A 21,470-nucleotide genomic window follows, 5' to 3' on the forward strand; every position below is an offset into this window, starting at 1 on the left:
ATATTAATAACTGCTCTTCCATTATAAGCAGAATTCCCACTGAATGCAGACTTCAAATAATTTCAGAGAGTAACTCACTTATGTTCTGTTCACACGATGTCATCCATGTGGATGGCACTGTCCTGTTCTCTCTCTCTTTTTTTTTTTTTTGCCCCTTTCTGGTTACCATGTATACCCTTCTCTTGACATTTTGAAGCAACTGCTCCTCAGCACCATCCTAGTATCCTATTTTGTGCATCTTTTTGTATTACCAATTTGAAGCCGTACAGTTGCCAAAAATAATAATGGGGAAAAACATTAAAAAGAGTGCTTGTAGCAATGCTGGTTACAGCTATAGTTTGTTCTTACATCACATACAGGATCTTATCAATTTTACTTGTGAATATCGTTTTTAACCTAGAGAGGGTCACAAGTGGATGAAAACAGATAATCCAAACTGGTCATGTTTATAACCTGACTAGAAAACTTTGCCCGCGGTAGGGGCTGTTCTACCGCAGTGTAGCTGCAACTGCACTATCACACAGCAATTGCAGGGGGGGGGAAGGCTTGTCTGGACCCACCCTTGGCTTATAAAAGCTATTAAAAATAAAAGTCACCGTAGGCCAGCTGTGGCTTTAGCCACTCACATTGAGAGCTGAGGAGATGGAGAGTCCCACCATGCCACTGTCCAAAGAACCTTTGGCAAGGACTGCCAGTAGTGCTGCAGAGAAAACCACCAGGTTGCCCACAAATTCTAGGCGCACAGCCAGCCACCTGTAGAGGGTGAGAGTTAACAAGGTGGATAATGCAAGCTAAAGCATCTGGTCCTTGGCCTGTACCATTTAAGATCAGGGGGAGGGAGATTATACAGGACATGACTTCACTTCAGCAGTTTCCAAGAGCAAAGAGTGTTGTGGCTCCTTAAAGTCACAAGTTTCATTGGGCTTTTGCAGACTATATCCCATATTGCAAGATGCCTTTGAAGAAGTGAGCTACAAACTGCAAACACCTCTCTCAAAGGGAACTGGGTAGTCTTTCAAGTACCACAGGAGAAGCATACCTTTCTTACAACAAACAGTGAGCCTTTCCGTACATACCATATTCTCCTCACCTGTTAGAAACTATCCAAGAGTACACAGACTTCTGGTTTATGTCCACAATCTTCTCATTGTGTCTCAGGAATCGATCCTGGTGGCCATAGGCCCGGATGACAGAGAGACCCGTCACTGTCTCGCTGAAGTGGGAATAGATGGGGGACCGGGTGACAGAATCTAAACGCCGCAGCTGACGGGATGTAGCCACATAGAATCGCTAGGAGGAGAAGCACAGAAAGAGGCACCAGTGAGATCCACAGGCAGGACAGAGACCTCTGAAACGGGCCAGTATTGGGGACACAATGTTCTCTTGTTCTCCCTCCCAAAATTATTGCTCCTTTCAGATTTTTGCTGATGCTTTTTCAGTGATAAACCATGATGACATCCTGCAGCTTCTAGGATATTTTGTGCTCAGACAAAAATGGTTTTGTGTCTTCTTCCTGGACACTGTTTTTGTTGTTGTTGTTATTTTGGCAAATGTCTCCTTTCCCTTCATGCTAGAAGTGTATGTATACAAAATAGTTACAAAAAAATTCAATACAGAATGAACAGAGGCAAGGCCTCTTGCACACTATACTGATGGCTTGACTACACTTCCTCTTCACAAGGCAGCCACCCCCCTTGAGATTTTAATGTACTGCTTGTGGAGTAACAAGGGAAGTGTTTCATCCCTGCTTCAGAAATTCTAATGCAGTGGTGAGGAATCTTTTTTCCCCCCTCCTATCTTTGTGGACGGATTCCAGTTTGGGAATGTCCTAGGAAAGCATTCCAGAAATGGGTGGGGAGAGAGGATCTACAAAGCAGCCCTCCCACTCTGGATCATGCAACAGCTTGCAAAGTGCACAATTCAGTTCTATGCAACAGCTTGTAAAGTGCCTGCAAAGTACAGCCACATTTTATGCAACAACATACAAAGTGCACAGCTTAGTTCTCTACTGGCTCATTTAAGATGCATACATTTATTTATAGTTATTTTGTTACCTTTACATCTAGTTTTTCTTCTAATGAGCTCAAGGTGGGATGTATTTCTCTCCTCCTCCACAGTTAATCCTCTTCCCCAGTTTAAATTCCCTGCTACCCCAATCACCTCTTCAGAGAAAACAGTTTAAGGAGCTGTAGGGAGATCAGTGATACCCAGAGGCCACCCTTGATTCCTGGACACGCAGAGTTCCCTCATCTTTGCTCTAGAGCCACCGGTGTATCTGCCAGAGGTGCTGCAGTACAAGACCTACAACCACATGCAGTTCAACACATTTGGAGGGCACCAGGTGCAGGAAAAAGCTCCTCTACTGGAAGGAATAGGCAAAATGCCGTAGAAACTGACAGTAGAGGAAAGATCTGAAAAACAAGGACTTCTGAGTCTCCCTTATGAGAGGAAATGCTAAATGCTTGATTTCAGTGAAGTGAGATTTGCCTGCTTATACAGCCAAGCTTCACATATCTGTTCTTCAATGTTCTGTTCATCAAAAAGTCTGCAGCAGGGGAACAAACTTGGCCAGAAAATTGTATAGAGGAAAGTTGGATGAAGTCAGTATTTTTGGCTATAAATCCAACACAAAGCCAATCCCACTTAACAATGCTGGTTTCAATAGCTCTAAGCAAGGTTGTGTCTCCAACCTCTGTTGAGGTCCGTTTAGGAAATGAAATGTATCTGTGCATTTTACATTGACAATTTTACGTCATTCTCAAAACAGCAAATACATTTTTGGCGTTATAGAAGAATATGTGGCCTGCTACTGTCCCTCATTTCACTGCAGTAGGTTTGCAGTGTTCAAGAGAAGCAAGTAGGTCTTGGAACTGCAGCCCTGAAGTTTTTAGTGGGACTTCTGAAGGCACATAACTTGTCAGTAACAGGAATGGCCTCTCCCAAAAGAGAGAGCACTGACTTACTTGGACAAAGTAGTAGATGAGCCCCAGAGGCAGCATGATAATAGCAAAATAAGGAGTGGCCAGGCAGATGATCAACAGAGTACTGAAAATTCCCAAGAAACAGTTCAGCCAGGAGCGGAATGACATTGGAATAGTCTCATCCACAGTGAAAATATCCTGTAAGGAAAAAGAATGAGGGAGGGGCGGGCGGGAATCAGCACTGGAATAAACTGAGATCAGGGGTGCCAGGTTATGCACAAGAGTGTTTCAAGATGCAGCCTGAGAGAGAGGTGTCCCATTTAGATCCATCTCTTTCATAGGGCTATGGTCACTGGGCTTGCATGGTAATGCCAAAATACTTCTAAACTGCTTCCAACAAGCATCCTCTGTTTGGTCCATTTTTAATTCACTCAGAGTTTCTAATTTTAACTCTCTCACCTGTTAACATTTGGAGATTATTAGGGAGATCTGGACCAAGTAAAACAGCTAAGCAACTCACCCTGTGACATTTAGGGGCCATAGTGACCCACCTCCAGAAATTCAAAGCAACCCTCTTACACAGTTCTAGATGCAAAAACCCAGGCAAGTTCCTGCAAGAAGTTTTCAGTCTCAAATTGGACAACAAAAGCCACTTTCCCCAAGTTAGTGCTCTCCAAGGTGTTTTGAACTGCAGTGATCATCAATCCCAGCTAGATGGCCAGCAGGGAGGCAATTTTGGGAGTTGAAGGCCAAAACATCTAGAGGGCACCAGGTGTGTTTGGGGGGTGGGAAGTTGCACTAGGCTGTGAGATGAAAAGGAGAAATTCTTCACATAATCCCAGTACCATCAGCCATAAATATAACATGACTGATTGTTCAAGATTGCCCACTTCCATAGTCAAACCCCTCTCACAGCCAAAAAGTTTAGGGGAACATTTGGGGAACTAGCACACTTCAGAAAGAATGACTTCATACCTTGGCAAACCTGTTTATGATGCGCCCAGTAGGCGTTGTGTCAAAGAAACTCATGGGCACATGGAGGATGTTACTGAGCAATCTTGCATGCAGCACCCGGGAAGCTCGGACAGCACCATGAGCGGCAAAAAGGGTTGCTGCCAGCAGGGAGAGAGCTAGAAGAAATACATGTACAGTACAGGTGTTCAGAAGGCAAATCTGGATTTACTGGTAGATCTTTGGCTGATTTAAAGTAGATGAACATGGATTTCTGGCTCCCAATTATTTAACAAGAGCAGTTCCAAAATCATTTCCTTCCTCTCAAAATTGTACTGCTGACATGAAAATAGCAGGAGTATGTTTTGCTGTAAAAGGGCAGCAAGCTCCATTCAGTTCTGGTACTTCAGAAATTTATTGGCCCATTTTTTTTTAATTCTAAAGGCATTTAGAATTTTCATGTCATTATTATGCATTTTGAATTAACATGTGAGCTGGAGGAATGCCCTACACCTCCATCCCCAATTCTCTTCCCTCTCCTATGCATACAGGGTGACACGTCCGTGGAATATAACTTCCACTATCCACAGGCACTCTTCACAGGAGTTGAAATCCTGATATTCCAGGATCCCACCTCAGATAGAGAGACCCCACAGAGGCACTCCCTTTTCAGACTTCAGATCCTAATCACTCTGCATTTCTGGACGGAGTCTTACCTTGGGTCACACCGAGTGCTCCATAGACTCCAACCCGCTTGTCACGCAGGGCTGCTGGATAGGTCTCATTCTGGTAGACTAAAGAATCGCCGGTCCATTCACTAAGCCACAGGTTGGAGCCCACGTTGGCTGCAGCTTGTGCTACGTAGCAAAATAAGATGATTGTCGAGAGACACCAACCAACAGCTTGCAAATATCGCAGATATATGATGAATTTCACCTGCAGGGCAGAAGGTTGCTGTCAAACACACATGGCCCCCAGCTCTCTTCATTGGGGAATAAAGAGAACCAATGAAGGTCACTATGACAGACAGACGGAGCTGCTCCTTGGATGTACATTAGACAACTCTTACACAGAGCAGCAGATTGTGGCAGAAGGAGAATTCAAGCAGCACAAATTAGTACTACACACACTGAGCTGAAGTATTATCACCTATTTTCCTGTTAATACAGACAAGGGCAATTTCTATATGTCCTGGAACCACACATTTCCATGCCTGGATATTGGAAGATGCCTCCTCATGGTATTAAATAAAAAGTAACTTTCAAAAGGTTCCTTTGCCAAATTATGGGCACAGAGGGCAATTCTGCCAGATTTTTAGTGTTCTCTGAGCTATGATCAGTAGTTAATTCTAGTTTGGTTTTTTTAAAAAATTTTCCTCCTGACCTAAAACAGCTCATTGGCAAATTTCCTCCAATGTCCCTAGAGAGTGAGAGTGGGCTTTTTATGGGTACACAGGGCCTTTGAGCGGCTAAAGAGACCCTTTCACCCACCTCATAGGAAGGGATTTTCCTGTTGTCTCCATTTAGCAATATGATAAAGTTCCTTTAGTCCAGAGATAGAAAATGGATGGCCCTCCTGATATCATAAGACTGCAACTCCCATCAGCCTCAGCCAGCACAGCATAGTTGAAATGATGGGAAATCAACTCAACCCTAACTGGAGATCAACAAGTTCCCTATCCCCACTATAGTTTCCATTTTTATCTCTTTGAGAATTTTTTTTAGATCTGCTCCAATTATGAGCAGAAGATATATCTGGCTCCTCCTCACCTTGCCAATTTCCATGACTTCCTTGTCAATGAGCTTCTGTCCCTTTATCTCTGTTGTTGGATTCTCATTCTGCTTTTCTTGATGGGCCTTCTTGAGGGACATGTTACTGCTGCTACTGAGGCTAGGAACAGGAGAAGAATGATAAGGGATACAGTTCCTGTATTTTCCTCCCATTGCATTTGGCCTATACCACCCTTCAGCTTCACAGATTATTGGATTTATGGATGTGCAGAAAATGTTTGACGTGTCCAAATAAATTGCTGGGTTGCCCTGCCTTATGCCCTTTTGATGGCACTCTGACCCAAGCCTTGTCCAGATCCATTAAGGTATTTGTACATTTTCAGTTCTCCGTTAGATCCTATTCCTACAAATGTGGGGATAAAGTAAATGGCAAGACCAAATCATGGATTGAATGATGCAGGCAGGACAGAAGGGTATCTGCAGAATTCTGCAAAGATGGATGGTTAGTGTTATTTTTATTTCCTCCTTTTTTCCAGCTGCCAGGAGAAAGTCCTAATTAGTTTCCTAAGGTAGGGAGTGAGTGAGGGACATAAAAGGGCAATGGGCACAGTCATGTTTGATCCTTTCTTAAAAGGGCAATGCAAGGTGCCTATTCTTCTACACTAGCCATTCTTAAACTTTTTTTTGCCCATGGCCATAAACACAGTATGGAAGAAAGATAGGTCATATCAGGATTGAATAAGTCACATAACAAACCTTATAAGGTGGTGTGTGAAGGATTGTTTCCATTTTATGCCTCCCTTCAAATGTGCCAGGTCCCTGCAGGGAATCATCTGATTCTGGTTGAGAATGACTGTTCTACATGTTCCATCCTTTGTCTCTTCTATAAACCTCTCCTGCTCCTTAGATCTGAAATTAATAGTCCCGTGGCCACAAGACTGATGATTTGACCAAAGAGCAGAAAAGGCAAGGAAGGTTTATTTAGAAGGCAAAGAGTTACCTTCCTTTGTCTTCCTTAGCTTTCCCTTCTCTTTCTCTACTTCTAATTGTGACAGGTGAATGCTGGACTCATTATGAGGAATCCATGATGGGGTTGCTTCATGTCATGGGTTCTTATTCTGGCTGGAAATGCACAAATGCCTCTGATCTGGTTCACATTTACACATTTGTCTCAAGAGAGTGCACATGCCTAATTAGAGTAATGAAATCTTTCATGTATCAGACTAAGAGTGCACTGTTTTGCCTCCATTTTCTTTGCCATCAGCATCTCCTGTATTAGTCAGCTTGGTATCATTTAGCTGAGAAGTGGCGAACATTAGCAAAGGCACTTCCTGACTCTGGGGTGCAGCTGAAAGGCTCACTATACCTGCATGAGGGACAGGGAAGGGCCACAGCAACACTGAGGGCAGGACAGGAAGGAAGTGGACAAATTCACAGAGTATCTGCTGTGCAAAAAGAGGTCTGACTCCTGCAAGCAATACTGAATGTGTTCATACGAAAAGGAAAGGGACGATGGGGTGACTGGGTATGGGGAGACCAGGTGTGTTTAGCTGTTTGGGCAAGGGGGAAGAAGAGAAGCATATTTATGTAGTAGTTACATTTGTAAACCATGTTTCCTCCCATGAGCTCAAGGCATAGCTCACCTTTTCCTCATTTTATTCTCACAGCACCTCTCTGAGGTAGGTCAAGCTAAGAGACAGTGACTAGCCCCATTTCACTGAATACACTTTGTGGGTCAATCCAGATCTCTCAAGTCCTAGTCCGGCACTCTCAGTGACTGCTATACAACACTGTTGTCATAAAAGGCACTACAGAAAGGGATAAATGTTTTCCTCAAAATGCAAGAAGGGGCCTTGTTTCCCATCATCACCAAACCCACCCAACAGCCTGCCACCTAAACTATTTCCAAAACAAGTAGCCAACAAAGGAGAGGCAGGGATGGCAAAGAGGGGGGGTGGAAAAGGGGGACTGAATGGAGACAAGAAAGGTCAAAGAAAGACACTTTGAGGAGAAAGTGGCTGAAGGTTCATGGAAGACCCTGACCTGCGGCTGAAGTTTTTCCGCCGGATGCTGGCCTCACTCTTTTGGATCATTGTCACCACATCAGTGGGCACTTCTTCCGCTCCAGCTTCAGGTTCATCATCCTGTTCCACGTCCTCCTCTAGGCCCACTAGAAAAAGTGAAGAGCATGGGATGATGGAGCAGAGGGACAGAAATGGCAGCAAGGCGAGTGAATCTAGGAGCTACCATATTACATGCACCTCCTCCTGCTGAATCCCATAAGGCCCATTTGTCCCCTTGCTGTTCAGAAAAACATCTTGAAACACAGAAGTCTTACATCATGTTCAATGACACCCACCTCAGTGGGACTCATAACAACACAGGAAGCTACTTTATTCTGGGTCAAACCATTGGTACACCTAGCCCAGTATTTAAACTCTGACTAGCAGTGGCTCTCTAGAGATTCTGCAGGATTCCTGGAGATATTGGGGAATGAAGCTAGATACTTCTGAGTGTGAAGTACATTATGACTACTGAGCTATGGCCCCTCCCCAATAAAGTAGCTGGTATTTCCTCATAGACTCCCATCAGAGTACCAACCAGATATGACACTACAGTGGACCCTCGAATTACGGAATTAATCTGTATTGGAACGGTGGCTGCAGGTTGAAAAGTCTGTAGGTTGAATCTCCATTGACCTACAATTCATTGAAAACTGATTAATCCGTAACCAGCCATTTTTGTTCCATTTTGGGGTTTTTTTTTGGTCTGTAGGTTGATTCTTTGGCTGCAAGTCGAACCTAAATTTTGCAGCCAGAGAAGTCTTTAACTTGAAAAGTCTGTAAGTGGAGCCGTCTGAAAGTCGAGGGTCCACTGTACTTAGCTTCTGAAACCAGAGAAGACTGGGAATGTTGAAGGTGTCGTGGTGGCATCACCCCATAGTGAAATGCATCCTGAAAGGTGCCCTTGAGCAGTGTTCCTTGATCTCAAATGTTCTGCAACGCTACTCACCTGTGGGTTCCTCTTCAGATGAGCCTTCCTGCTGGCTTCCATAGGTGTTGAGCAGCTGAGCGAATTCCTCACCATTTGCCAGCAAGGTGTTATAAGAACCTTGTTCTGAGATAGCTCCATCCACCAACACCACAATGTCATCTACTTGTGACAGGAAGTTCAGGTTATGTGTCACCAGGATCCGGGTCTGTAGCATAAAACAGCACAGTGTCTTCAGGGGACAGCATTAAGATGGCACCCCTACACACACTAGATCCTGGAGTTGTCATTACAAGTACAGGTTCTACACAGCACCCCCTCTCCTCCATGGTCTCATTTTTACAAAGGACCCATTTTAGTAATCTAAACCAATTCTTCTAAATTTCTAGTATTGCATGCTTTAAAAACAAGTACTGCTTCTTCTGAAGGTAGAGTTCAGACGCTTGAAGCTGCTCCCAACAGGCTCCATATTTTCTTTCAGCTAAATTCAAAATCCTGGCACCCACATTCTTCCTAGTTAATTATCTGGGGACTGAAAGGAGCACATCACCCAGTTCTGCCTCACTTATGCAGTTGTCTGTTAATTTATGGCCTCAAAAGTGCTGGTTTTCTTTTTAAAGCCCTGGTATCAGCATCTCTTACCATTTCCTCTCACAAGTATCACAGCTGATGTCTCTGTTTGAATGTATCCATTCTGCCCCAGCCATCTGAACTTTGGTCTCTGCTTGACAGGCTGGGTCTTTTTAGTTGTGGCATCTGTGTTACAGTGTGCCTACTTGAGGCTTTTCTGGCATTCTCACTGTTTATTTTTGTGCTGTACATCAGAAAACTGGCTTTTCAAGAAGACAACCAAACAATCAATTGGTGGCTCTTAACAGCTCCCTTTTCCATACTATTTTGCTGTAAAGGCATTGAGGATGACAGTCTCGAACTAAGGGCCGCAGTTGCTAGTCTTTGGTACCAATCCGTACCACGATCAAGCACTCCTGAGTCTTTGGGAGCTGACACAGATGAGGCCTTATGGACAAGAGTGTCTCTCTGAACTATAGTTCTAGCATGAAGACAGTTGGCCAGTCTTCCTGTCTGAATGAGATCAGATGGTTCTCCAAGCCAATCCAGATACACCAGAGCCTACAAGACTCTTGCAGCTAAGCTTACTTCTACCTCAGTGCAAGCACTTTGTCTAAAGTACAAGGATTCTGGGTAACCCTTTTCAACTGGGACATCCACCTTAGAGTTACCATTTCCTTCTGCCTCCTTTAAACCTCTACTGCAACCTTGAATCCATCCTTTCTGCCTGACTCCAATTCCACACCAGACTTGGGTACCTTTAATCCTTGTTTGGAAGCTCTGCTCCTGCTGATGGGATCACTGTAACACTTGTTTTGATGTTTAGTCAGAGACAAGTAAAGCTGATTATGGATGTGACCTTTGGGGGAGGGGGGGGACACACATCCAAATCTCAGAATTCTCCAAGAATTCCCCAGGCAAAATTCTGGGAGTTCCAGCCCATAGACACACACTTAAATTTTGTTCAGCTGGACCAAGGCCTAGCTCTCAGAATGCCTGGCTAAGCTCAAGTCTCACTTCCTATTGTAGATGTGCAAATAAAAGCTACTGTAGTACTTCCTGGGAGTGGTAGTTCTTCAAGAGCTGCCCTCTATAGAGTCTAAAGGACAGTGAGACTACCAGTCCCAGGAAGCAATGCAGCAGCTTTCTTTTTTGGACAGTCTCAATAGCAAGCAAGGCAGAAGCTGAGCCATACAGGCTCAGCACTAGGCACTGGTCCAGGTGAGTGCAATGTAGGTGTCTGTTATGTGCAAGTCTGTGAACTGGAATTCTTAGAATTCTGCCTAGAGAATTCTTAGAGAATTCTGGGAGTTCGCATAAATAACAAAAACAAGAAAGGCACATCCCTAAAGCTGATATTGATAGAAGACTAGTTCCGAAACAAATAATGGAATATTGCAGGAGCCAACAGTTCCTTTTGGAGCTAGTTTACAAGTACTTTAGTCAGTAACAATTCCTTGCACTGATTAGTTTTGTGTGTGGTTTTTGTTTTTCTTGAAACAATAATAAATATAATACATTTTCCATCTGTGTGCCCCAAGACAAGGAAAGTCAAGGACTCACCTTGTCATGTAATAGCCCCTCTGGTCCCAGGACTTCGTAAAAAATATGTCGCCCTACATGGGAATCCACAGCAGAGAGGGGATCATCCAGCACATAAATGTCTGCATTGTTATAAACAGCTCTAGCCAGGCTGACACGTTGCTTCTGGCCTCCGCTCAGGTTGATACCCTGCAAAGAAAAGGATCTCTGAGCCTTTTATGATTCAGCACCAGTGGATAGCCACACTTTTTGAACCCTTCTGACCACCAGTATTTGTTTGCTTGCTGAGTTCAGATCAACTTTTATTCCAGTTTTTTTCAGGAAGAAGAAGAGGAGGAGGAGGAGGAGGAGGATTGTAGATACTGCAGGACCAGGAGACCTTGACACTTTCCATCTACTTAAGCAACTACTTAATATACTGGCCATTCTCTGACTATACTAGATTTGTAAATAGCCATTTGTCAATTCCTCGGGATACTGCAGATATACAGAGAAAGAAGGCTTAGTGAACTGGAACAGATTTGGTTGCTGCTTTTTTCAACTAACACAATTGGGGGGGGGGGACACGGAAGGACCAGTAACCTTTCTTAGTGGACTAGGTGCTTTTGTGGACTCCATTGCAAAGCTGAACCACTCAGATCCAGGGCCATACTAACAAACAGAGTGAGGCAGTCACCCAAGGCAGCAGATTCTATGAGGTGGCAGAAAGATGTTGGAAAGGGGAGATGGGTGCCATGAGACCTCCCCTCTGTCCACCTTCTAGTTTGGTGCAAGATGCTGTCACGTTTTAGTGCTGAAGTAAGATGGATGTGTCAGTCCAGTTGAGTTTTGAATGTGCAGTGAGAGGGGCCACCATTTTGTTATTTGACTCAGGCCTAACAAAATGTCTTTAGTCTGTCCAACCCACAGTCGCCCATATTCTTGCATGTGTCCTGAAGTCCTTTGTTTCAAATTTCACTGAATTTCTCAGGTGCTCAAGGAATCCGTCCCATCTCTTTCCCCTATCTATACCTCCCATGTGGCCATCTGCTCTTTCTTTCATTAATCCCAAAGTAAGTACCTTCTCTCCAATCTCAGTGAGGTCTCCTGCTGGAAGCAGCTGCAGGTCTGGGAGTAGAGCACATGCCTTTATGACCTTTTGGTATCGAGTCTCATCAAGGGGTGACCCAAAAAGGATGTTGTCCTTAAGTGTGGCATTCTGGATCCATGCTTGTTGAGGCACATACGCCAGAGAGCCCTGAAAAGAAATTGACAATGGCACCCATAATGCCATGAGAGTATGCAGAAGGCCGCTCACTCCGTGGTCTAGATGCTTCACAGGGTTACAAGGGAAAGCAACTTAACTACACAGCAAAGAACACTTAAGCCTGGTCTAAGATGACAGAATAAAGTAAAACAGCGTCTGAAGTGATAGAAGCACAGATGTTTATGAGGTGTTCTGCCTCAAGTGCCCAAAGATCTTGACTTTGGGAGGAAGCTGCATTGCCTCAGGCAGCAACATTTCTTGGGCTTCTTGTGAGAATGTCTTATCACTGAAAACTGTTTTGTGAATGGCCACTGTTAATAAGGTAATTAACACAATTGGCACTTTTAGTGTCCCATTTGCCTTTGATGCCACTCTTTACTATCCTACTCAACCAATAATACTTGATGTATCTGACATAGTGGAATATAGTTCACAAAAAATGTAATTGCTACATCGACTAATCTTTCAGATGGCACAATTCTCTTCACTGAGTTTGCTGCAATCTAAAGCGAAACCCTCCACTTTACAACATTCATTCAGTCTTTTTTATTTTATTTATACCCTGCCTTTCTCCTAAAAGAGACTTGTGGCAGCTTTCAAAAATGTTTAAAAGCCAAAGGCATTTAAAATATATTTATATTATAAAGGTAATTCACAGTATTTAAAAAAAGCCAATTATAACCTATTTCACATTAAAACAAATGATTAAAAATAATTTAAATTGTTCAAAATAACATTTTAAAAAGTTTTTTTAAAGGTTAAAAAAAACCCTTCAAGATTTTAACATTCCTTTAGATCCATATGTAGGCCAGGCCTTAATGAATGAAGCAAAAAGGTTCTTTCCTCACCTGGATATTGATGTGCCCTTTGATATTCTCCATCTCACCCAACATTGCTGATACCAGTGAGGATTTTCCTGACCCCACAGGCCCCACTACAGCCAAGAGACGCCCAGGTGGAATTTCCAGCGTTACGCTGCAAGGGCAGAAGAGTACACAGACCGAAGCTGAGTAAGGGCTGGAGGCATGTAAACAAAAGTGGGCACCAGCCTTTGGATCCATGAAAAAACACCCCCAATGACTAAAGCAATGCTGAAGTGTTTTCCTGGCCCCAGGGGCCTGACTTACCTTTTCCTTTCTGACCCTGTACATCATCAAATAAGAATGGATTCCCCCCCCACTATCACCACCTTTGTATCTTTAAAGCAAAGAATAATGTCTTTGCCCACATCTGTTGTTCCAATGTGTGGTGATGACTCACTCTTTAATGGTGGCCTCAGAATTCTGTTCCCAGGCAAAGGAGGCATCAGAGAAATGCACAGCACAGCCTAGAAGGAGGGGGGAGGGGAAAAGAGAGTGGCATCATCATTATCCCTATTGTTGTTGTAAAAGTGGGGCAAGATCAATTCCAGCCCAACTGCAGAACAAGCCCCACAGGTATCTTCCACATTCTTCTTCAGCCTTCTGCATTCACTCTAGCAGTCTGCTTGTTCTGACTCCCAAACTCTATCCATATCCTTCATTTACCAGGCCGGGGTTCATGCCAAATTGCTGACGTGTCCAGGTCTTCACTGCCCAGATATCGCTCCAACCGTGCGGTGGACACATTGACCTGTAGAGTGCAGAAGCAGAGCCAGACATGGCAGGTCCCTTGTCAGTGTCCAGTATTGTTGGGCAGCTGCCAGATACCTAGTGGGACTCAACATTAACCGTTAATGGTTACCATAACCAATCTTTTCAGGGCTCCAGTCTCTGGTGTGTGGCTTGCTCCGAGAGTTACCATTGTCAGCCTTTTACAGAGCCCCCAACAAAGAAGGGGCTCGGTAGATGGGGGAAATTGTGGGACACTAACAGGGCAGCTCCCAGAACTAACCACATGGCATTGATCAAAAACTGCTGTTGTTAATGCCAAAAGTTGACGATGTAGAAAAGGGCCATCCGATCTGAAAGTGGCCTTGAAGCATGAGGTCACCTGCTTCATTCTGATCAGAGCTTAGAAAACTTACTTTTTTGGACTACAGTGCCCAGCACTCTCTAGCCAACATGGCAACTTTGATTGTGTGTGCTGGGCATGATAATTTTATGAAATAAAATAAATGCTAGGCATCATAGTTGTATGTAGGTACATGTCCCATCCCCCGCCCCGCCCCGCTGCACTGCACAAGTCTGCTCACCTGCACCAGGGAGGACAGCACCATAGGCAGCATGGCAAGAGGAAAGCGCAAGATATTGAAGAGGGAGATCGAAGTAAAGGCCTTCTGTGCATCCAGGACATTGTTCTCGTCCACCATCACATACACAGCAAAGCTTGCCACAGAGACCTGTGGATTCAGAGTCAGAGGGTGAGATGTGCCTTTTGCACTGGAAGGAGCCCGCAAAGTATAAAGCAGTCAAAAGCACCTGAAGCCTTTGCTTTGGAGACAGGTGAAACTCCCTCTGGGAAGAAATGTCAGCTGAAGAGCAACTGTAAGCTGATACAATTAGTTCACATGATGTACAGAAAGTTGCACACCAGTCAACTCCAGCCTGTGCCTAAAGTGGACCTTTTTGGTCCATTTGTAGTGATTCTGCTTTTGCGGAGAGGGGGTGGTCAGGCTGGAGCTGTCCTTAGCAGACAGAAGGGTTGCTCTAAAGGAGATTGCTCCAGTTAATACCACTTTCTAGGGCACAATCAGGTGCACACGTTTGTGTCTATCTGATCGCACCCCTTAGTCCAAGCCTACCTTTTAAGGCTAGGTTACATGGGCTTGTCAGTTTCTTCTTCTTTAGGAGCTCCCTCTCCTTCCCAATTGCCCAGCCCCACTCCCAAACATCATCTTACTAGGAAAGGAGCACACGTGAAGACGAAAATGGCGACGGACTGCAGGTAGGAAAAATGCAGCAGGCCCTTCAGCTCCTGGGCTCGGATTTTTTCAACCCGCTTCTGAAATGAGGGCTCCCAGGCGAACAGCTTCAGGATCTGAAGAAGGCTCATGGTCAGACATGCAGTTCAGAAATAGGAAGCTTTTCATCCAGTCCAAAAAGGACGAGAGCTCCACCCCACCCTGCTCCATATCCAATATGGGCAACGTTAAGCCTCTTCTTGGTCAGTGTATACACCGAGAGCTGGTAAAAGCAATCCAAACACTGAGCTCAGAGGTTTGTTCCTTGAGGCCATCGGCCAGAGATGGAAGGCAATACTCTGAGTTTCCATGCCCCCTTGCGTTTCTAAGCCAGAGGTGAGGAACCTGCAGTCCAATGGTTACATGTGGACTTTGGGCTACTTTCAAAATATACCCACTTTATTTCCAGCTCCTTCTATTATTATTTTGGTACCTCTGAATCAGCCTCACTATACCAGGTTTTCACCAAAGGACTAAAGTGGTCCCTGACAGGAAAAAGGTCTCATGCCCCTGGTTTAAGTAACACAATGCCTGGTGATCAAATCCCATTGATGTCATACTTAGCAGGGCAGCTACCATCCCAGGGGTGGAATATTCTGGTCTTTTCCTCTCACTCACCTTGACACCTGCGAGAATTTCATTCATGATCTTCAGACGCTCATCCTTATATTTCATGTTTTTAATCTAAACAAAGATGACCAAAGTGAGTTACAGGGAGCCACAAACTGCCATTTAATTGTATTTTAATTGTATTTTAATTATTTTATCTTTTGCTGTATTGAATTTTAATTATTGTAAGCCGCCCAGAGACCTCTGGGTAGTTTGGGCGGCATATAAATTGAATAAATAAATAAATAAATAAATAAATAAATAAATTTGTTGTTATGTTATGTCAAGTCAGTTCCAACTTACAGTGAAAAACCGTAACCCCTCAGGAAGCACCATTTGTCGGCAATCTGTACTGAGGGGCTGTTTTGCTTTGCCGCTGACAGTCAGAAGCATCAATTATGCTGTGATTTTATTACTTCTCAAATAGATCTCTGGAAGTTACACTGGGTCAGAGTTTGAAAAGGTGGCCTGAACTGAGTATTTACACCTGGGTAACTGCATTGGCATAACTTGGTGCAGCGAAGAGCTGCTAATGAGCAAGTCCTTGACTGAATTCTCTATTGCATGGCATGCCCCACCCCACCACTCTTAGGCTGGCACCCCCAGATGTGCTGAGGATTCACACAACTGCAGGCTACTAGGGCTTCAATTGGGGAATCATTAATTACTGGCTGTTTCCCATGTTGATTTACACCAATGCACTTACACAGGCATACATATTTACTTGGATTATGGCCTGTTACTTCCTTGGACCATTGCTCCCAGAATCTCTTAGCCAGTGTGGTCATCAGCCAGGTGTCATGCATTTGACCTTGACAAGGCTAGGCATCAGATTCTTTCTCCCTTTCAATGACACCAAAGCAGGAAAAGGCAGCCATATTTTATCGATACAAACAGCACCCGGAGCTTCTACCGGAAGTGGGAAAATACAGTGACACAGAGAATGATAATTCTGCCCACTAGCCGCTGCTATAAATTGAAATGCTGGAGGGAGTGCAATGGGAAGGGAAAAAGAGGAAGCCTTCTCTGACCCTGTAGCCCCCAGGCAGTAGCTGTAATAACTTTCATACCAACAACACAGAGAATGTAACGCTATTGATTGTCACTTAGGTAACCATATTTCGTTGTTCTTAAGTGCAGTAAAGTTGCTTCCAATTTATAGTGACCTGATAGAGTTTACAAGAAATTGGAGATATTTAAGGATTGGTTTAATAGTGCCACCACTCATGGCCATGCAGGGATTCCAACCAAAGTCTTCTGAGTCCATCACCCTGACAATGACACTCTCTTGGCTGTCCCAACATAGTTCAGCAAGCTGGAGCATCCGGGTGCAGAGCCAGTGGTCCGAACTTTAGTTCCCTGCTGTGTCTTGTAGGAGAACAGCCAGCTTGTGTGGTCTTGGGTAAGCCACAAAGTCCTTGAACAAGGCCATGTTAAAACACTTCTGAGTACTCTGCATATAGAAAACCCTGGAAAGGTTGCCATAAGCTGGAATCGAGAGCTCATAATTATTAATATATTTCTCTACCCTCACCTGAAGTGGTCAACTAGTTCAGACTCTGCCACTTCCCCTTCCTGGCAAGAAATGTCCCTAGCACTTTTCCATTATGGATGGGGATGGTGCACTAAGGGCAGTCAATTCAGTGGAGGGCATCATAGTCACAAAGAGGCAAGAAACCAGCTTTGCTACCAGGCCATCCCAAAACAATGACCGAAGGCTTGGAATCCCATTTGTGTTTGTATACATTTGCATAGTCTGCTGAAGCTCATTTATGAGGTGCCAGGGCACATCTTAGTCGTACACTCAGGTGCATGACTGGACATATCACCAAGATGTACCCTGGCACCTTGTCAGTTAGCCACAGAAAGGTACCTACCTAAACTTATGTGAACACCCACAGGATCCTGGTCACCTCCCACCATCTCACATCAAGCTGACCAGAGTGACAACTGAATCTTATTTCAAGAGTAGCAATGGGATAGCATCCTCAAGAATATCTAAGGAGAGCAGGCTACCTCAAAGGGCATAATACAGCTCCCAAAATGCACACAATTCTATCTTTTAGCAAGTCACTGGTGCCCTGGCCCTGAGCTGCCCCCTTTAATTTGACTAAGGACCCTGTTTAACCATAATGGAACAATAAAAGCTAAAGAGTGGGATTTACAGGATTGGGATCATGGAAGGTCAAGAATGATGAACAGAGGTTCTGGGGGTTCAGGTGAGCATCTGGATTGGAGAGGGATGGTCTCCTTTAAAGGAGAAAGCCTGCACTCACCTGGATGCTCCTGGCCTTGGCAACCAGCACAGCATTGATAGGGATGAGCAGCACCATAACTCCAAGCCCAGCAAGCACAGAGGGGCCCAGCTCTGTCCACAGAAACACAAGAGACAGTACTATCTGCAGTGGAGCTGACCACAACTGGTGCATAAAGTTTGTAAAGTCCATGAAGCGCTGGGCGTCTGCTGACATTAGATTCACTGTCTCACCCACTGTGGACTCCTTCCGTGTGGCATTGGAGACTGTAAGGGCCTGTGGGGAGGTACAGTAATTACCACAGGAAGCAAAGAACACACAATGGGAACAGCAATGACTACAAAGACAACCAGACATTGGAACAGATAGTGTGGTCTAATTATCATGTGAAATGGGGCCACATTTAAAGAGTGAACCAATCTGTTCCAGATCTTAGAAAAGTAACTTTTATCAGACTTCAGTTCCTAGAATTCCCCAGCCAGCATTTCTATTGGTTTTGCTGACTGAGAGATTCAGGGAGTTACCTTCCAGAAAAGTAACTTGTCCAAGCTTTTCCTTCACTCCAAAGCAGGCAGATCAGCCGGAAGATCAAGAACCAGTTTGTTACTCTTGCCTTCCATTTCCTGCCCAGCCAATCCCAACTGCTGCCCCCAAGCCAACCCACTGAGGGGAAGCAGTCATTCCATGTTGAATGGCCGGCGTGAGGGAAAGCACCCAACTGACCTTCTTGTAGATGGCAGCCATAAGGACAGTGCGTGCACTCATGCCCAGTGAAAAGCAGAGCTGGAAGTACTGCTGCAAACAGATAGACTGCACCAGTGCGGTCACAAACAGCAGCACTGCATAGAGGTATCCGTGCCACACATAGGCCTTTGGATCTGACACAAAGTTGATCATCAGCCTGTGAGACAGAAGGCAAGCTGTGTGTTACCCTGAATGCCACACCACCTTACATGAAGCAGAAACCTCAAGAACATCCCCTATACTGTCTCTTCATCAGCTTCTTATTCCTCACACCTAGTCCACACTTCTTATTCCTCACACCTAGTCCACAATCTTCTGCTCAGTCCAGCGTATGCAATGCAAGCATCAGGCAGCCTGCAAGGTCTGTCATGCTTTCTCTAACTCTGTGATTCAATGCTGCACAAAGCAGCTCAGGAAAAAAAAAGCCCCCCCCTCGGTATTAATAAGTGGGAGGGGGGAAATGCTGCAGCAGGCAACTGGGGTTCTGCTGCCCCAAATGCCACCTAATTGGCATGAAACCATGATATGGCTTTGGAGGAGAAAGGACACTCAGAAGTCATAGAAAGCCCAGCTTCTGACTGTGAAGACCTATCGAAGGACAATATCTACTCAGGAGTGAGTCCCCTCCTGTTGCGTTCAGTGAGGTTTACTCCCAAGTGAGTACTGAATTGTCTCAAGATTCAATTTCAAATCTTGGGATTCCCCCACCACCACCGCCTACTCCTAGGACCATTATGGCCTTAATATTTTTGGTGCCTAGTTATCTTTACAACACTTTTTATTCATCACACTCCTGAGACGTCTTACAATAACATGAGAGTTTTCTTGCCTAATGACTTCAGAGAGGGCTCAGTCCTCTTCTAACCCCCACCCATGCCTGTCATAACCCAACAGTTCAGGGAAGAGACCAAGATCCAACTCCTGGAATGAGCTCCATTAATGACCCTTTGCAACTTGGATGTAAATTCAATGGGCCACAGGCTGCATGTGGTCCCTTTTTCCAGTCCCTCCCAGTCCCCTCTCAACATTGCCTTATTTTAAAAAAAAATCAGCCCCAAATTGGCTATTCTCTCTCCTAGAAGCCTGCAAGAGAGAAAATTTGGCTTTAAAACAAGACATAAGGCCCCTTGTACGTTGTTGCACCGGAGGGTGGGGTGGGGTAAGAGGCAAGGTTTACAAAAATAGAACTGGATTCCTAGCAACTTCTTGTCTTGTTCTGGGCAACTGATGCTCCCCATCGTGGCACTACCTAAAATTGGTCCCTGAACCTATGGAGCTTGGCCACCCCCAAACTATCTTATGATCTTAATAGACCCAGACTTGGAAAAGTTTATTTTCAAATCCCAGGTACAGAAAAGTCAGAGGGTGACTCCACAAGTGCTTAGCCCCCGCTTTGATCTACTCTAGTGACAAGCTGGTTCATTCCTGAAGACAGAGATCAGATGACGTCTTTGCTGGAGCAAACCAGCCTGGCCCCAAGTGGTCTTACCTGCACCTTTCTAGCCTCTATCAGGGGTTTCTGCTTTTTTTGATGCAAGTATGATCACTCTGTTTCGATTCATTTCCAACATGTTCAATCACTGGAAACAAACCAAAAGCAAACCTTCCCTTGTCAATTTGCCAGTACTGTGAAGTGGTTTAAGAGAGCCACTTTAGGACTCTGGCAAATTAAACACTTCACTGGCTCTGTGAAGGGACTAAGGAAAGGGGGGGGGAGTAAGTGCATTATGGCAGTGCATATGTGCTGCATCACTAAAAAAAAAAAGAGGGAAAAAAAGAAAAAGAAAAACTTCCTCTCAGAAGTGGGAGGGGGCAATGACGGAGATTTTTGTTTGGTTTTCTTTTAAAGGTTGAGCCAAGAACCTGCCTGATTTTCTACCAGAACTTTAAGAGAAAAGTAAAGAAAAACTTGCCTCATTGCTTCTCACTTGCATCTGGGAAGATGTTTTTCATTTGTCTTTTTTTTTAAAGTGATGCAGCACACATGTGCTACCCTAAAACACTTAGGGAGAAAAATTACTTCCTTAGCCCTTCCATGAAGCCAAGGAAGTGTTTAATTTGCCAGATTCCTGAAGTGGCTCTCTTCTTAAGCCACTTCATGACATTATCAAATTGGCAACAGGCTGATGTGGATTAAATAGGGTCACCTAACACTCATGTTAAATAGGATTAAATAGGGTCAACTAACCCTGATATTGGGAAAGTGTGAGGGCAAGAGGAAAAGGAGACGACAGAGGACAAGATGTTTAGGCAGTGTCATCGAAGCTACCAACATGAATATGACCCAACGCTGGAAGGCAGTGGAAGACAGGAGGGCCTGCTGTCCTCTGGTCCATGGGGTCACGAAGCGTCGGATACGACTTAATGACTAAACAACAAAAACAACGCTCATATACCATTTGGATGTGAAGATTGCACCAAATGGCATACTGGATCTCCTAGCAACCCTATTTAGTCCACACCAGCCCACTCCAGCCAAGACTTGTAGCCAAGCCCTCAGTGTGTCTTAGAATATATGTGCCTGGGCCATAAAACAATCTTAGAGTATTAGGTTAAAGTAGAAACTCATAAGCTGTTTGTTTTTGTGAGCTTGCATTAGGGCAAAATAATAGTTTGAACAGTTGAAGATTGGATCTGCTTGCCAGGTGCAAAGGAATCACTGCTACTGAGGTTGCTACTGTTTGAGTAAGCACTGTGTTTCCCCGAAAATAAGACAGGGTCTTATATTAATTTTTGTACCAAATAAAGCATTAGGGCTTATTTTCAGGGGATGTTTTATTTTTTTCATGTACAACAATCTACATTTATTCAAATGCAGTCATGTCATCTTCTTCTGGTTGCTGCACAATGGTGGAGGGTGGGGTTTCACTTAACTGGGGCTTATTTTTCAGGTAGGGCTTATATTACAAGCATCTTAAAAAAATCATACTAGGGCTTATTTTCAGGTTAGGTCTTATTTTCAGGGAAACAGGGTACTGGAGAGAAGTATGTAGATGTAGATCACATAAATACTGGGAAGGAGGTCCTAGA

The 21,470-nt window shown here is 44.4% G+C and overlaps 1 protein-coding gene across 3 annotated transcripts in view; it reads right to left on the reverse strand.

Annotated features, from left to right (window-relative positions):
* The window catches only part of ABCC2 (ATP binding cassette subfamily C member 2), a 40,226-nt gene that overhangs the window by 5,863 nt on the left and 12,893 nt on the right, over positions 1 to 21,470 (reverse strand). For 2 of the 3 annotated variants that reach the window (XM_020803037.3, XM_020803036.3), the window contains exons 9-26: positions 18,420 to 18,597; positions 17,718 to 17,972; positions 15,451 to 15,516; positions 14,772 to 14,909; positions 14,125 to 14,271; positions 13,478 to 13,562; positions 13,212 to 13,278; positions 12,800 to 12,926; positions 11,766 to 11,942; positions 10,727 to 10,894; positions 8,615 to 8,801; positions 7,646 to 7,772; positions 5,642 to 5,762; positions 4,589 to 4,808; positions 3,897 to 4,051; positions 2,964 to 3,119; positions 1,091 to 1,290; positions 627 to 753 (exon numbers count right to left, since the gene is read on the reverse strand). In XM_020803037.3, coding sequence (XP_020658696.3) covers positions 627 to 753; positions 1,091 to 1,290; positions 2,964 to 3,119; positions 3,897 to 4,051; positions 4,589 to 4,808; positions 5,642 to 5,762; positions 7,646 to 7,772; positions 8,615 to 8,801; positions 10,727 to 10,894; positions 11,766 to 11,942; positions 12,800 to 12,926; positions 13,212 to 13,278; positions 13,478 to 13,562; positions 14,125 to 14,271; positions 14,772 to 14,909; positions 15,451 to 15,516; positions 17,718 to 17,972; positions 18,420 to 18,597 — 2,701 coding nt within the window. Of the gene's footprint in view, positions 1 to 626; positions 754 to 1,090; positions 1,291 to 2,963; positions 3,120 to 3,896; positions 4,052 to 4,588; positions 4,809 to 5,641; positions 5,763 to 7,645; positions 7,773 to 8,614; positions 8,802 to 10,726; positions 10,895 to 11,765; positions 11,943 to 12,799; positions 12,927 to 13,211; positions 13,279 to 13,477; positions 13,563 to 14,124; positions 14,272 to 14,771; positions 14,910 to 15,450; positions 15,517 to 17,717; positions 17,973 to 18,419; positions 18,598 to 21,470 lie in introns of those variants that run through there. The other variant, XM_078389394.1, reaches the window with a different exon arrangement.

The sequence above is a fragment of the Pogona vitticeps genome, chromosome 3 (assembly GCF_051106095.1).
Source record: "Pogona vitticeps strain Pit_001003342236 chromosome 3, PviZW2.1, whole genome shotgun sequence".
NCBI lineage: Eukaryota > Metazoa > Chordata > Lepidosauria > Squamata > Agamidae > Pogona > Pogona vitticeps.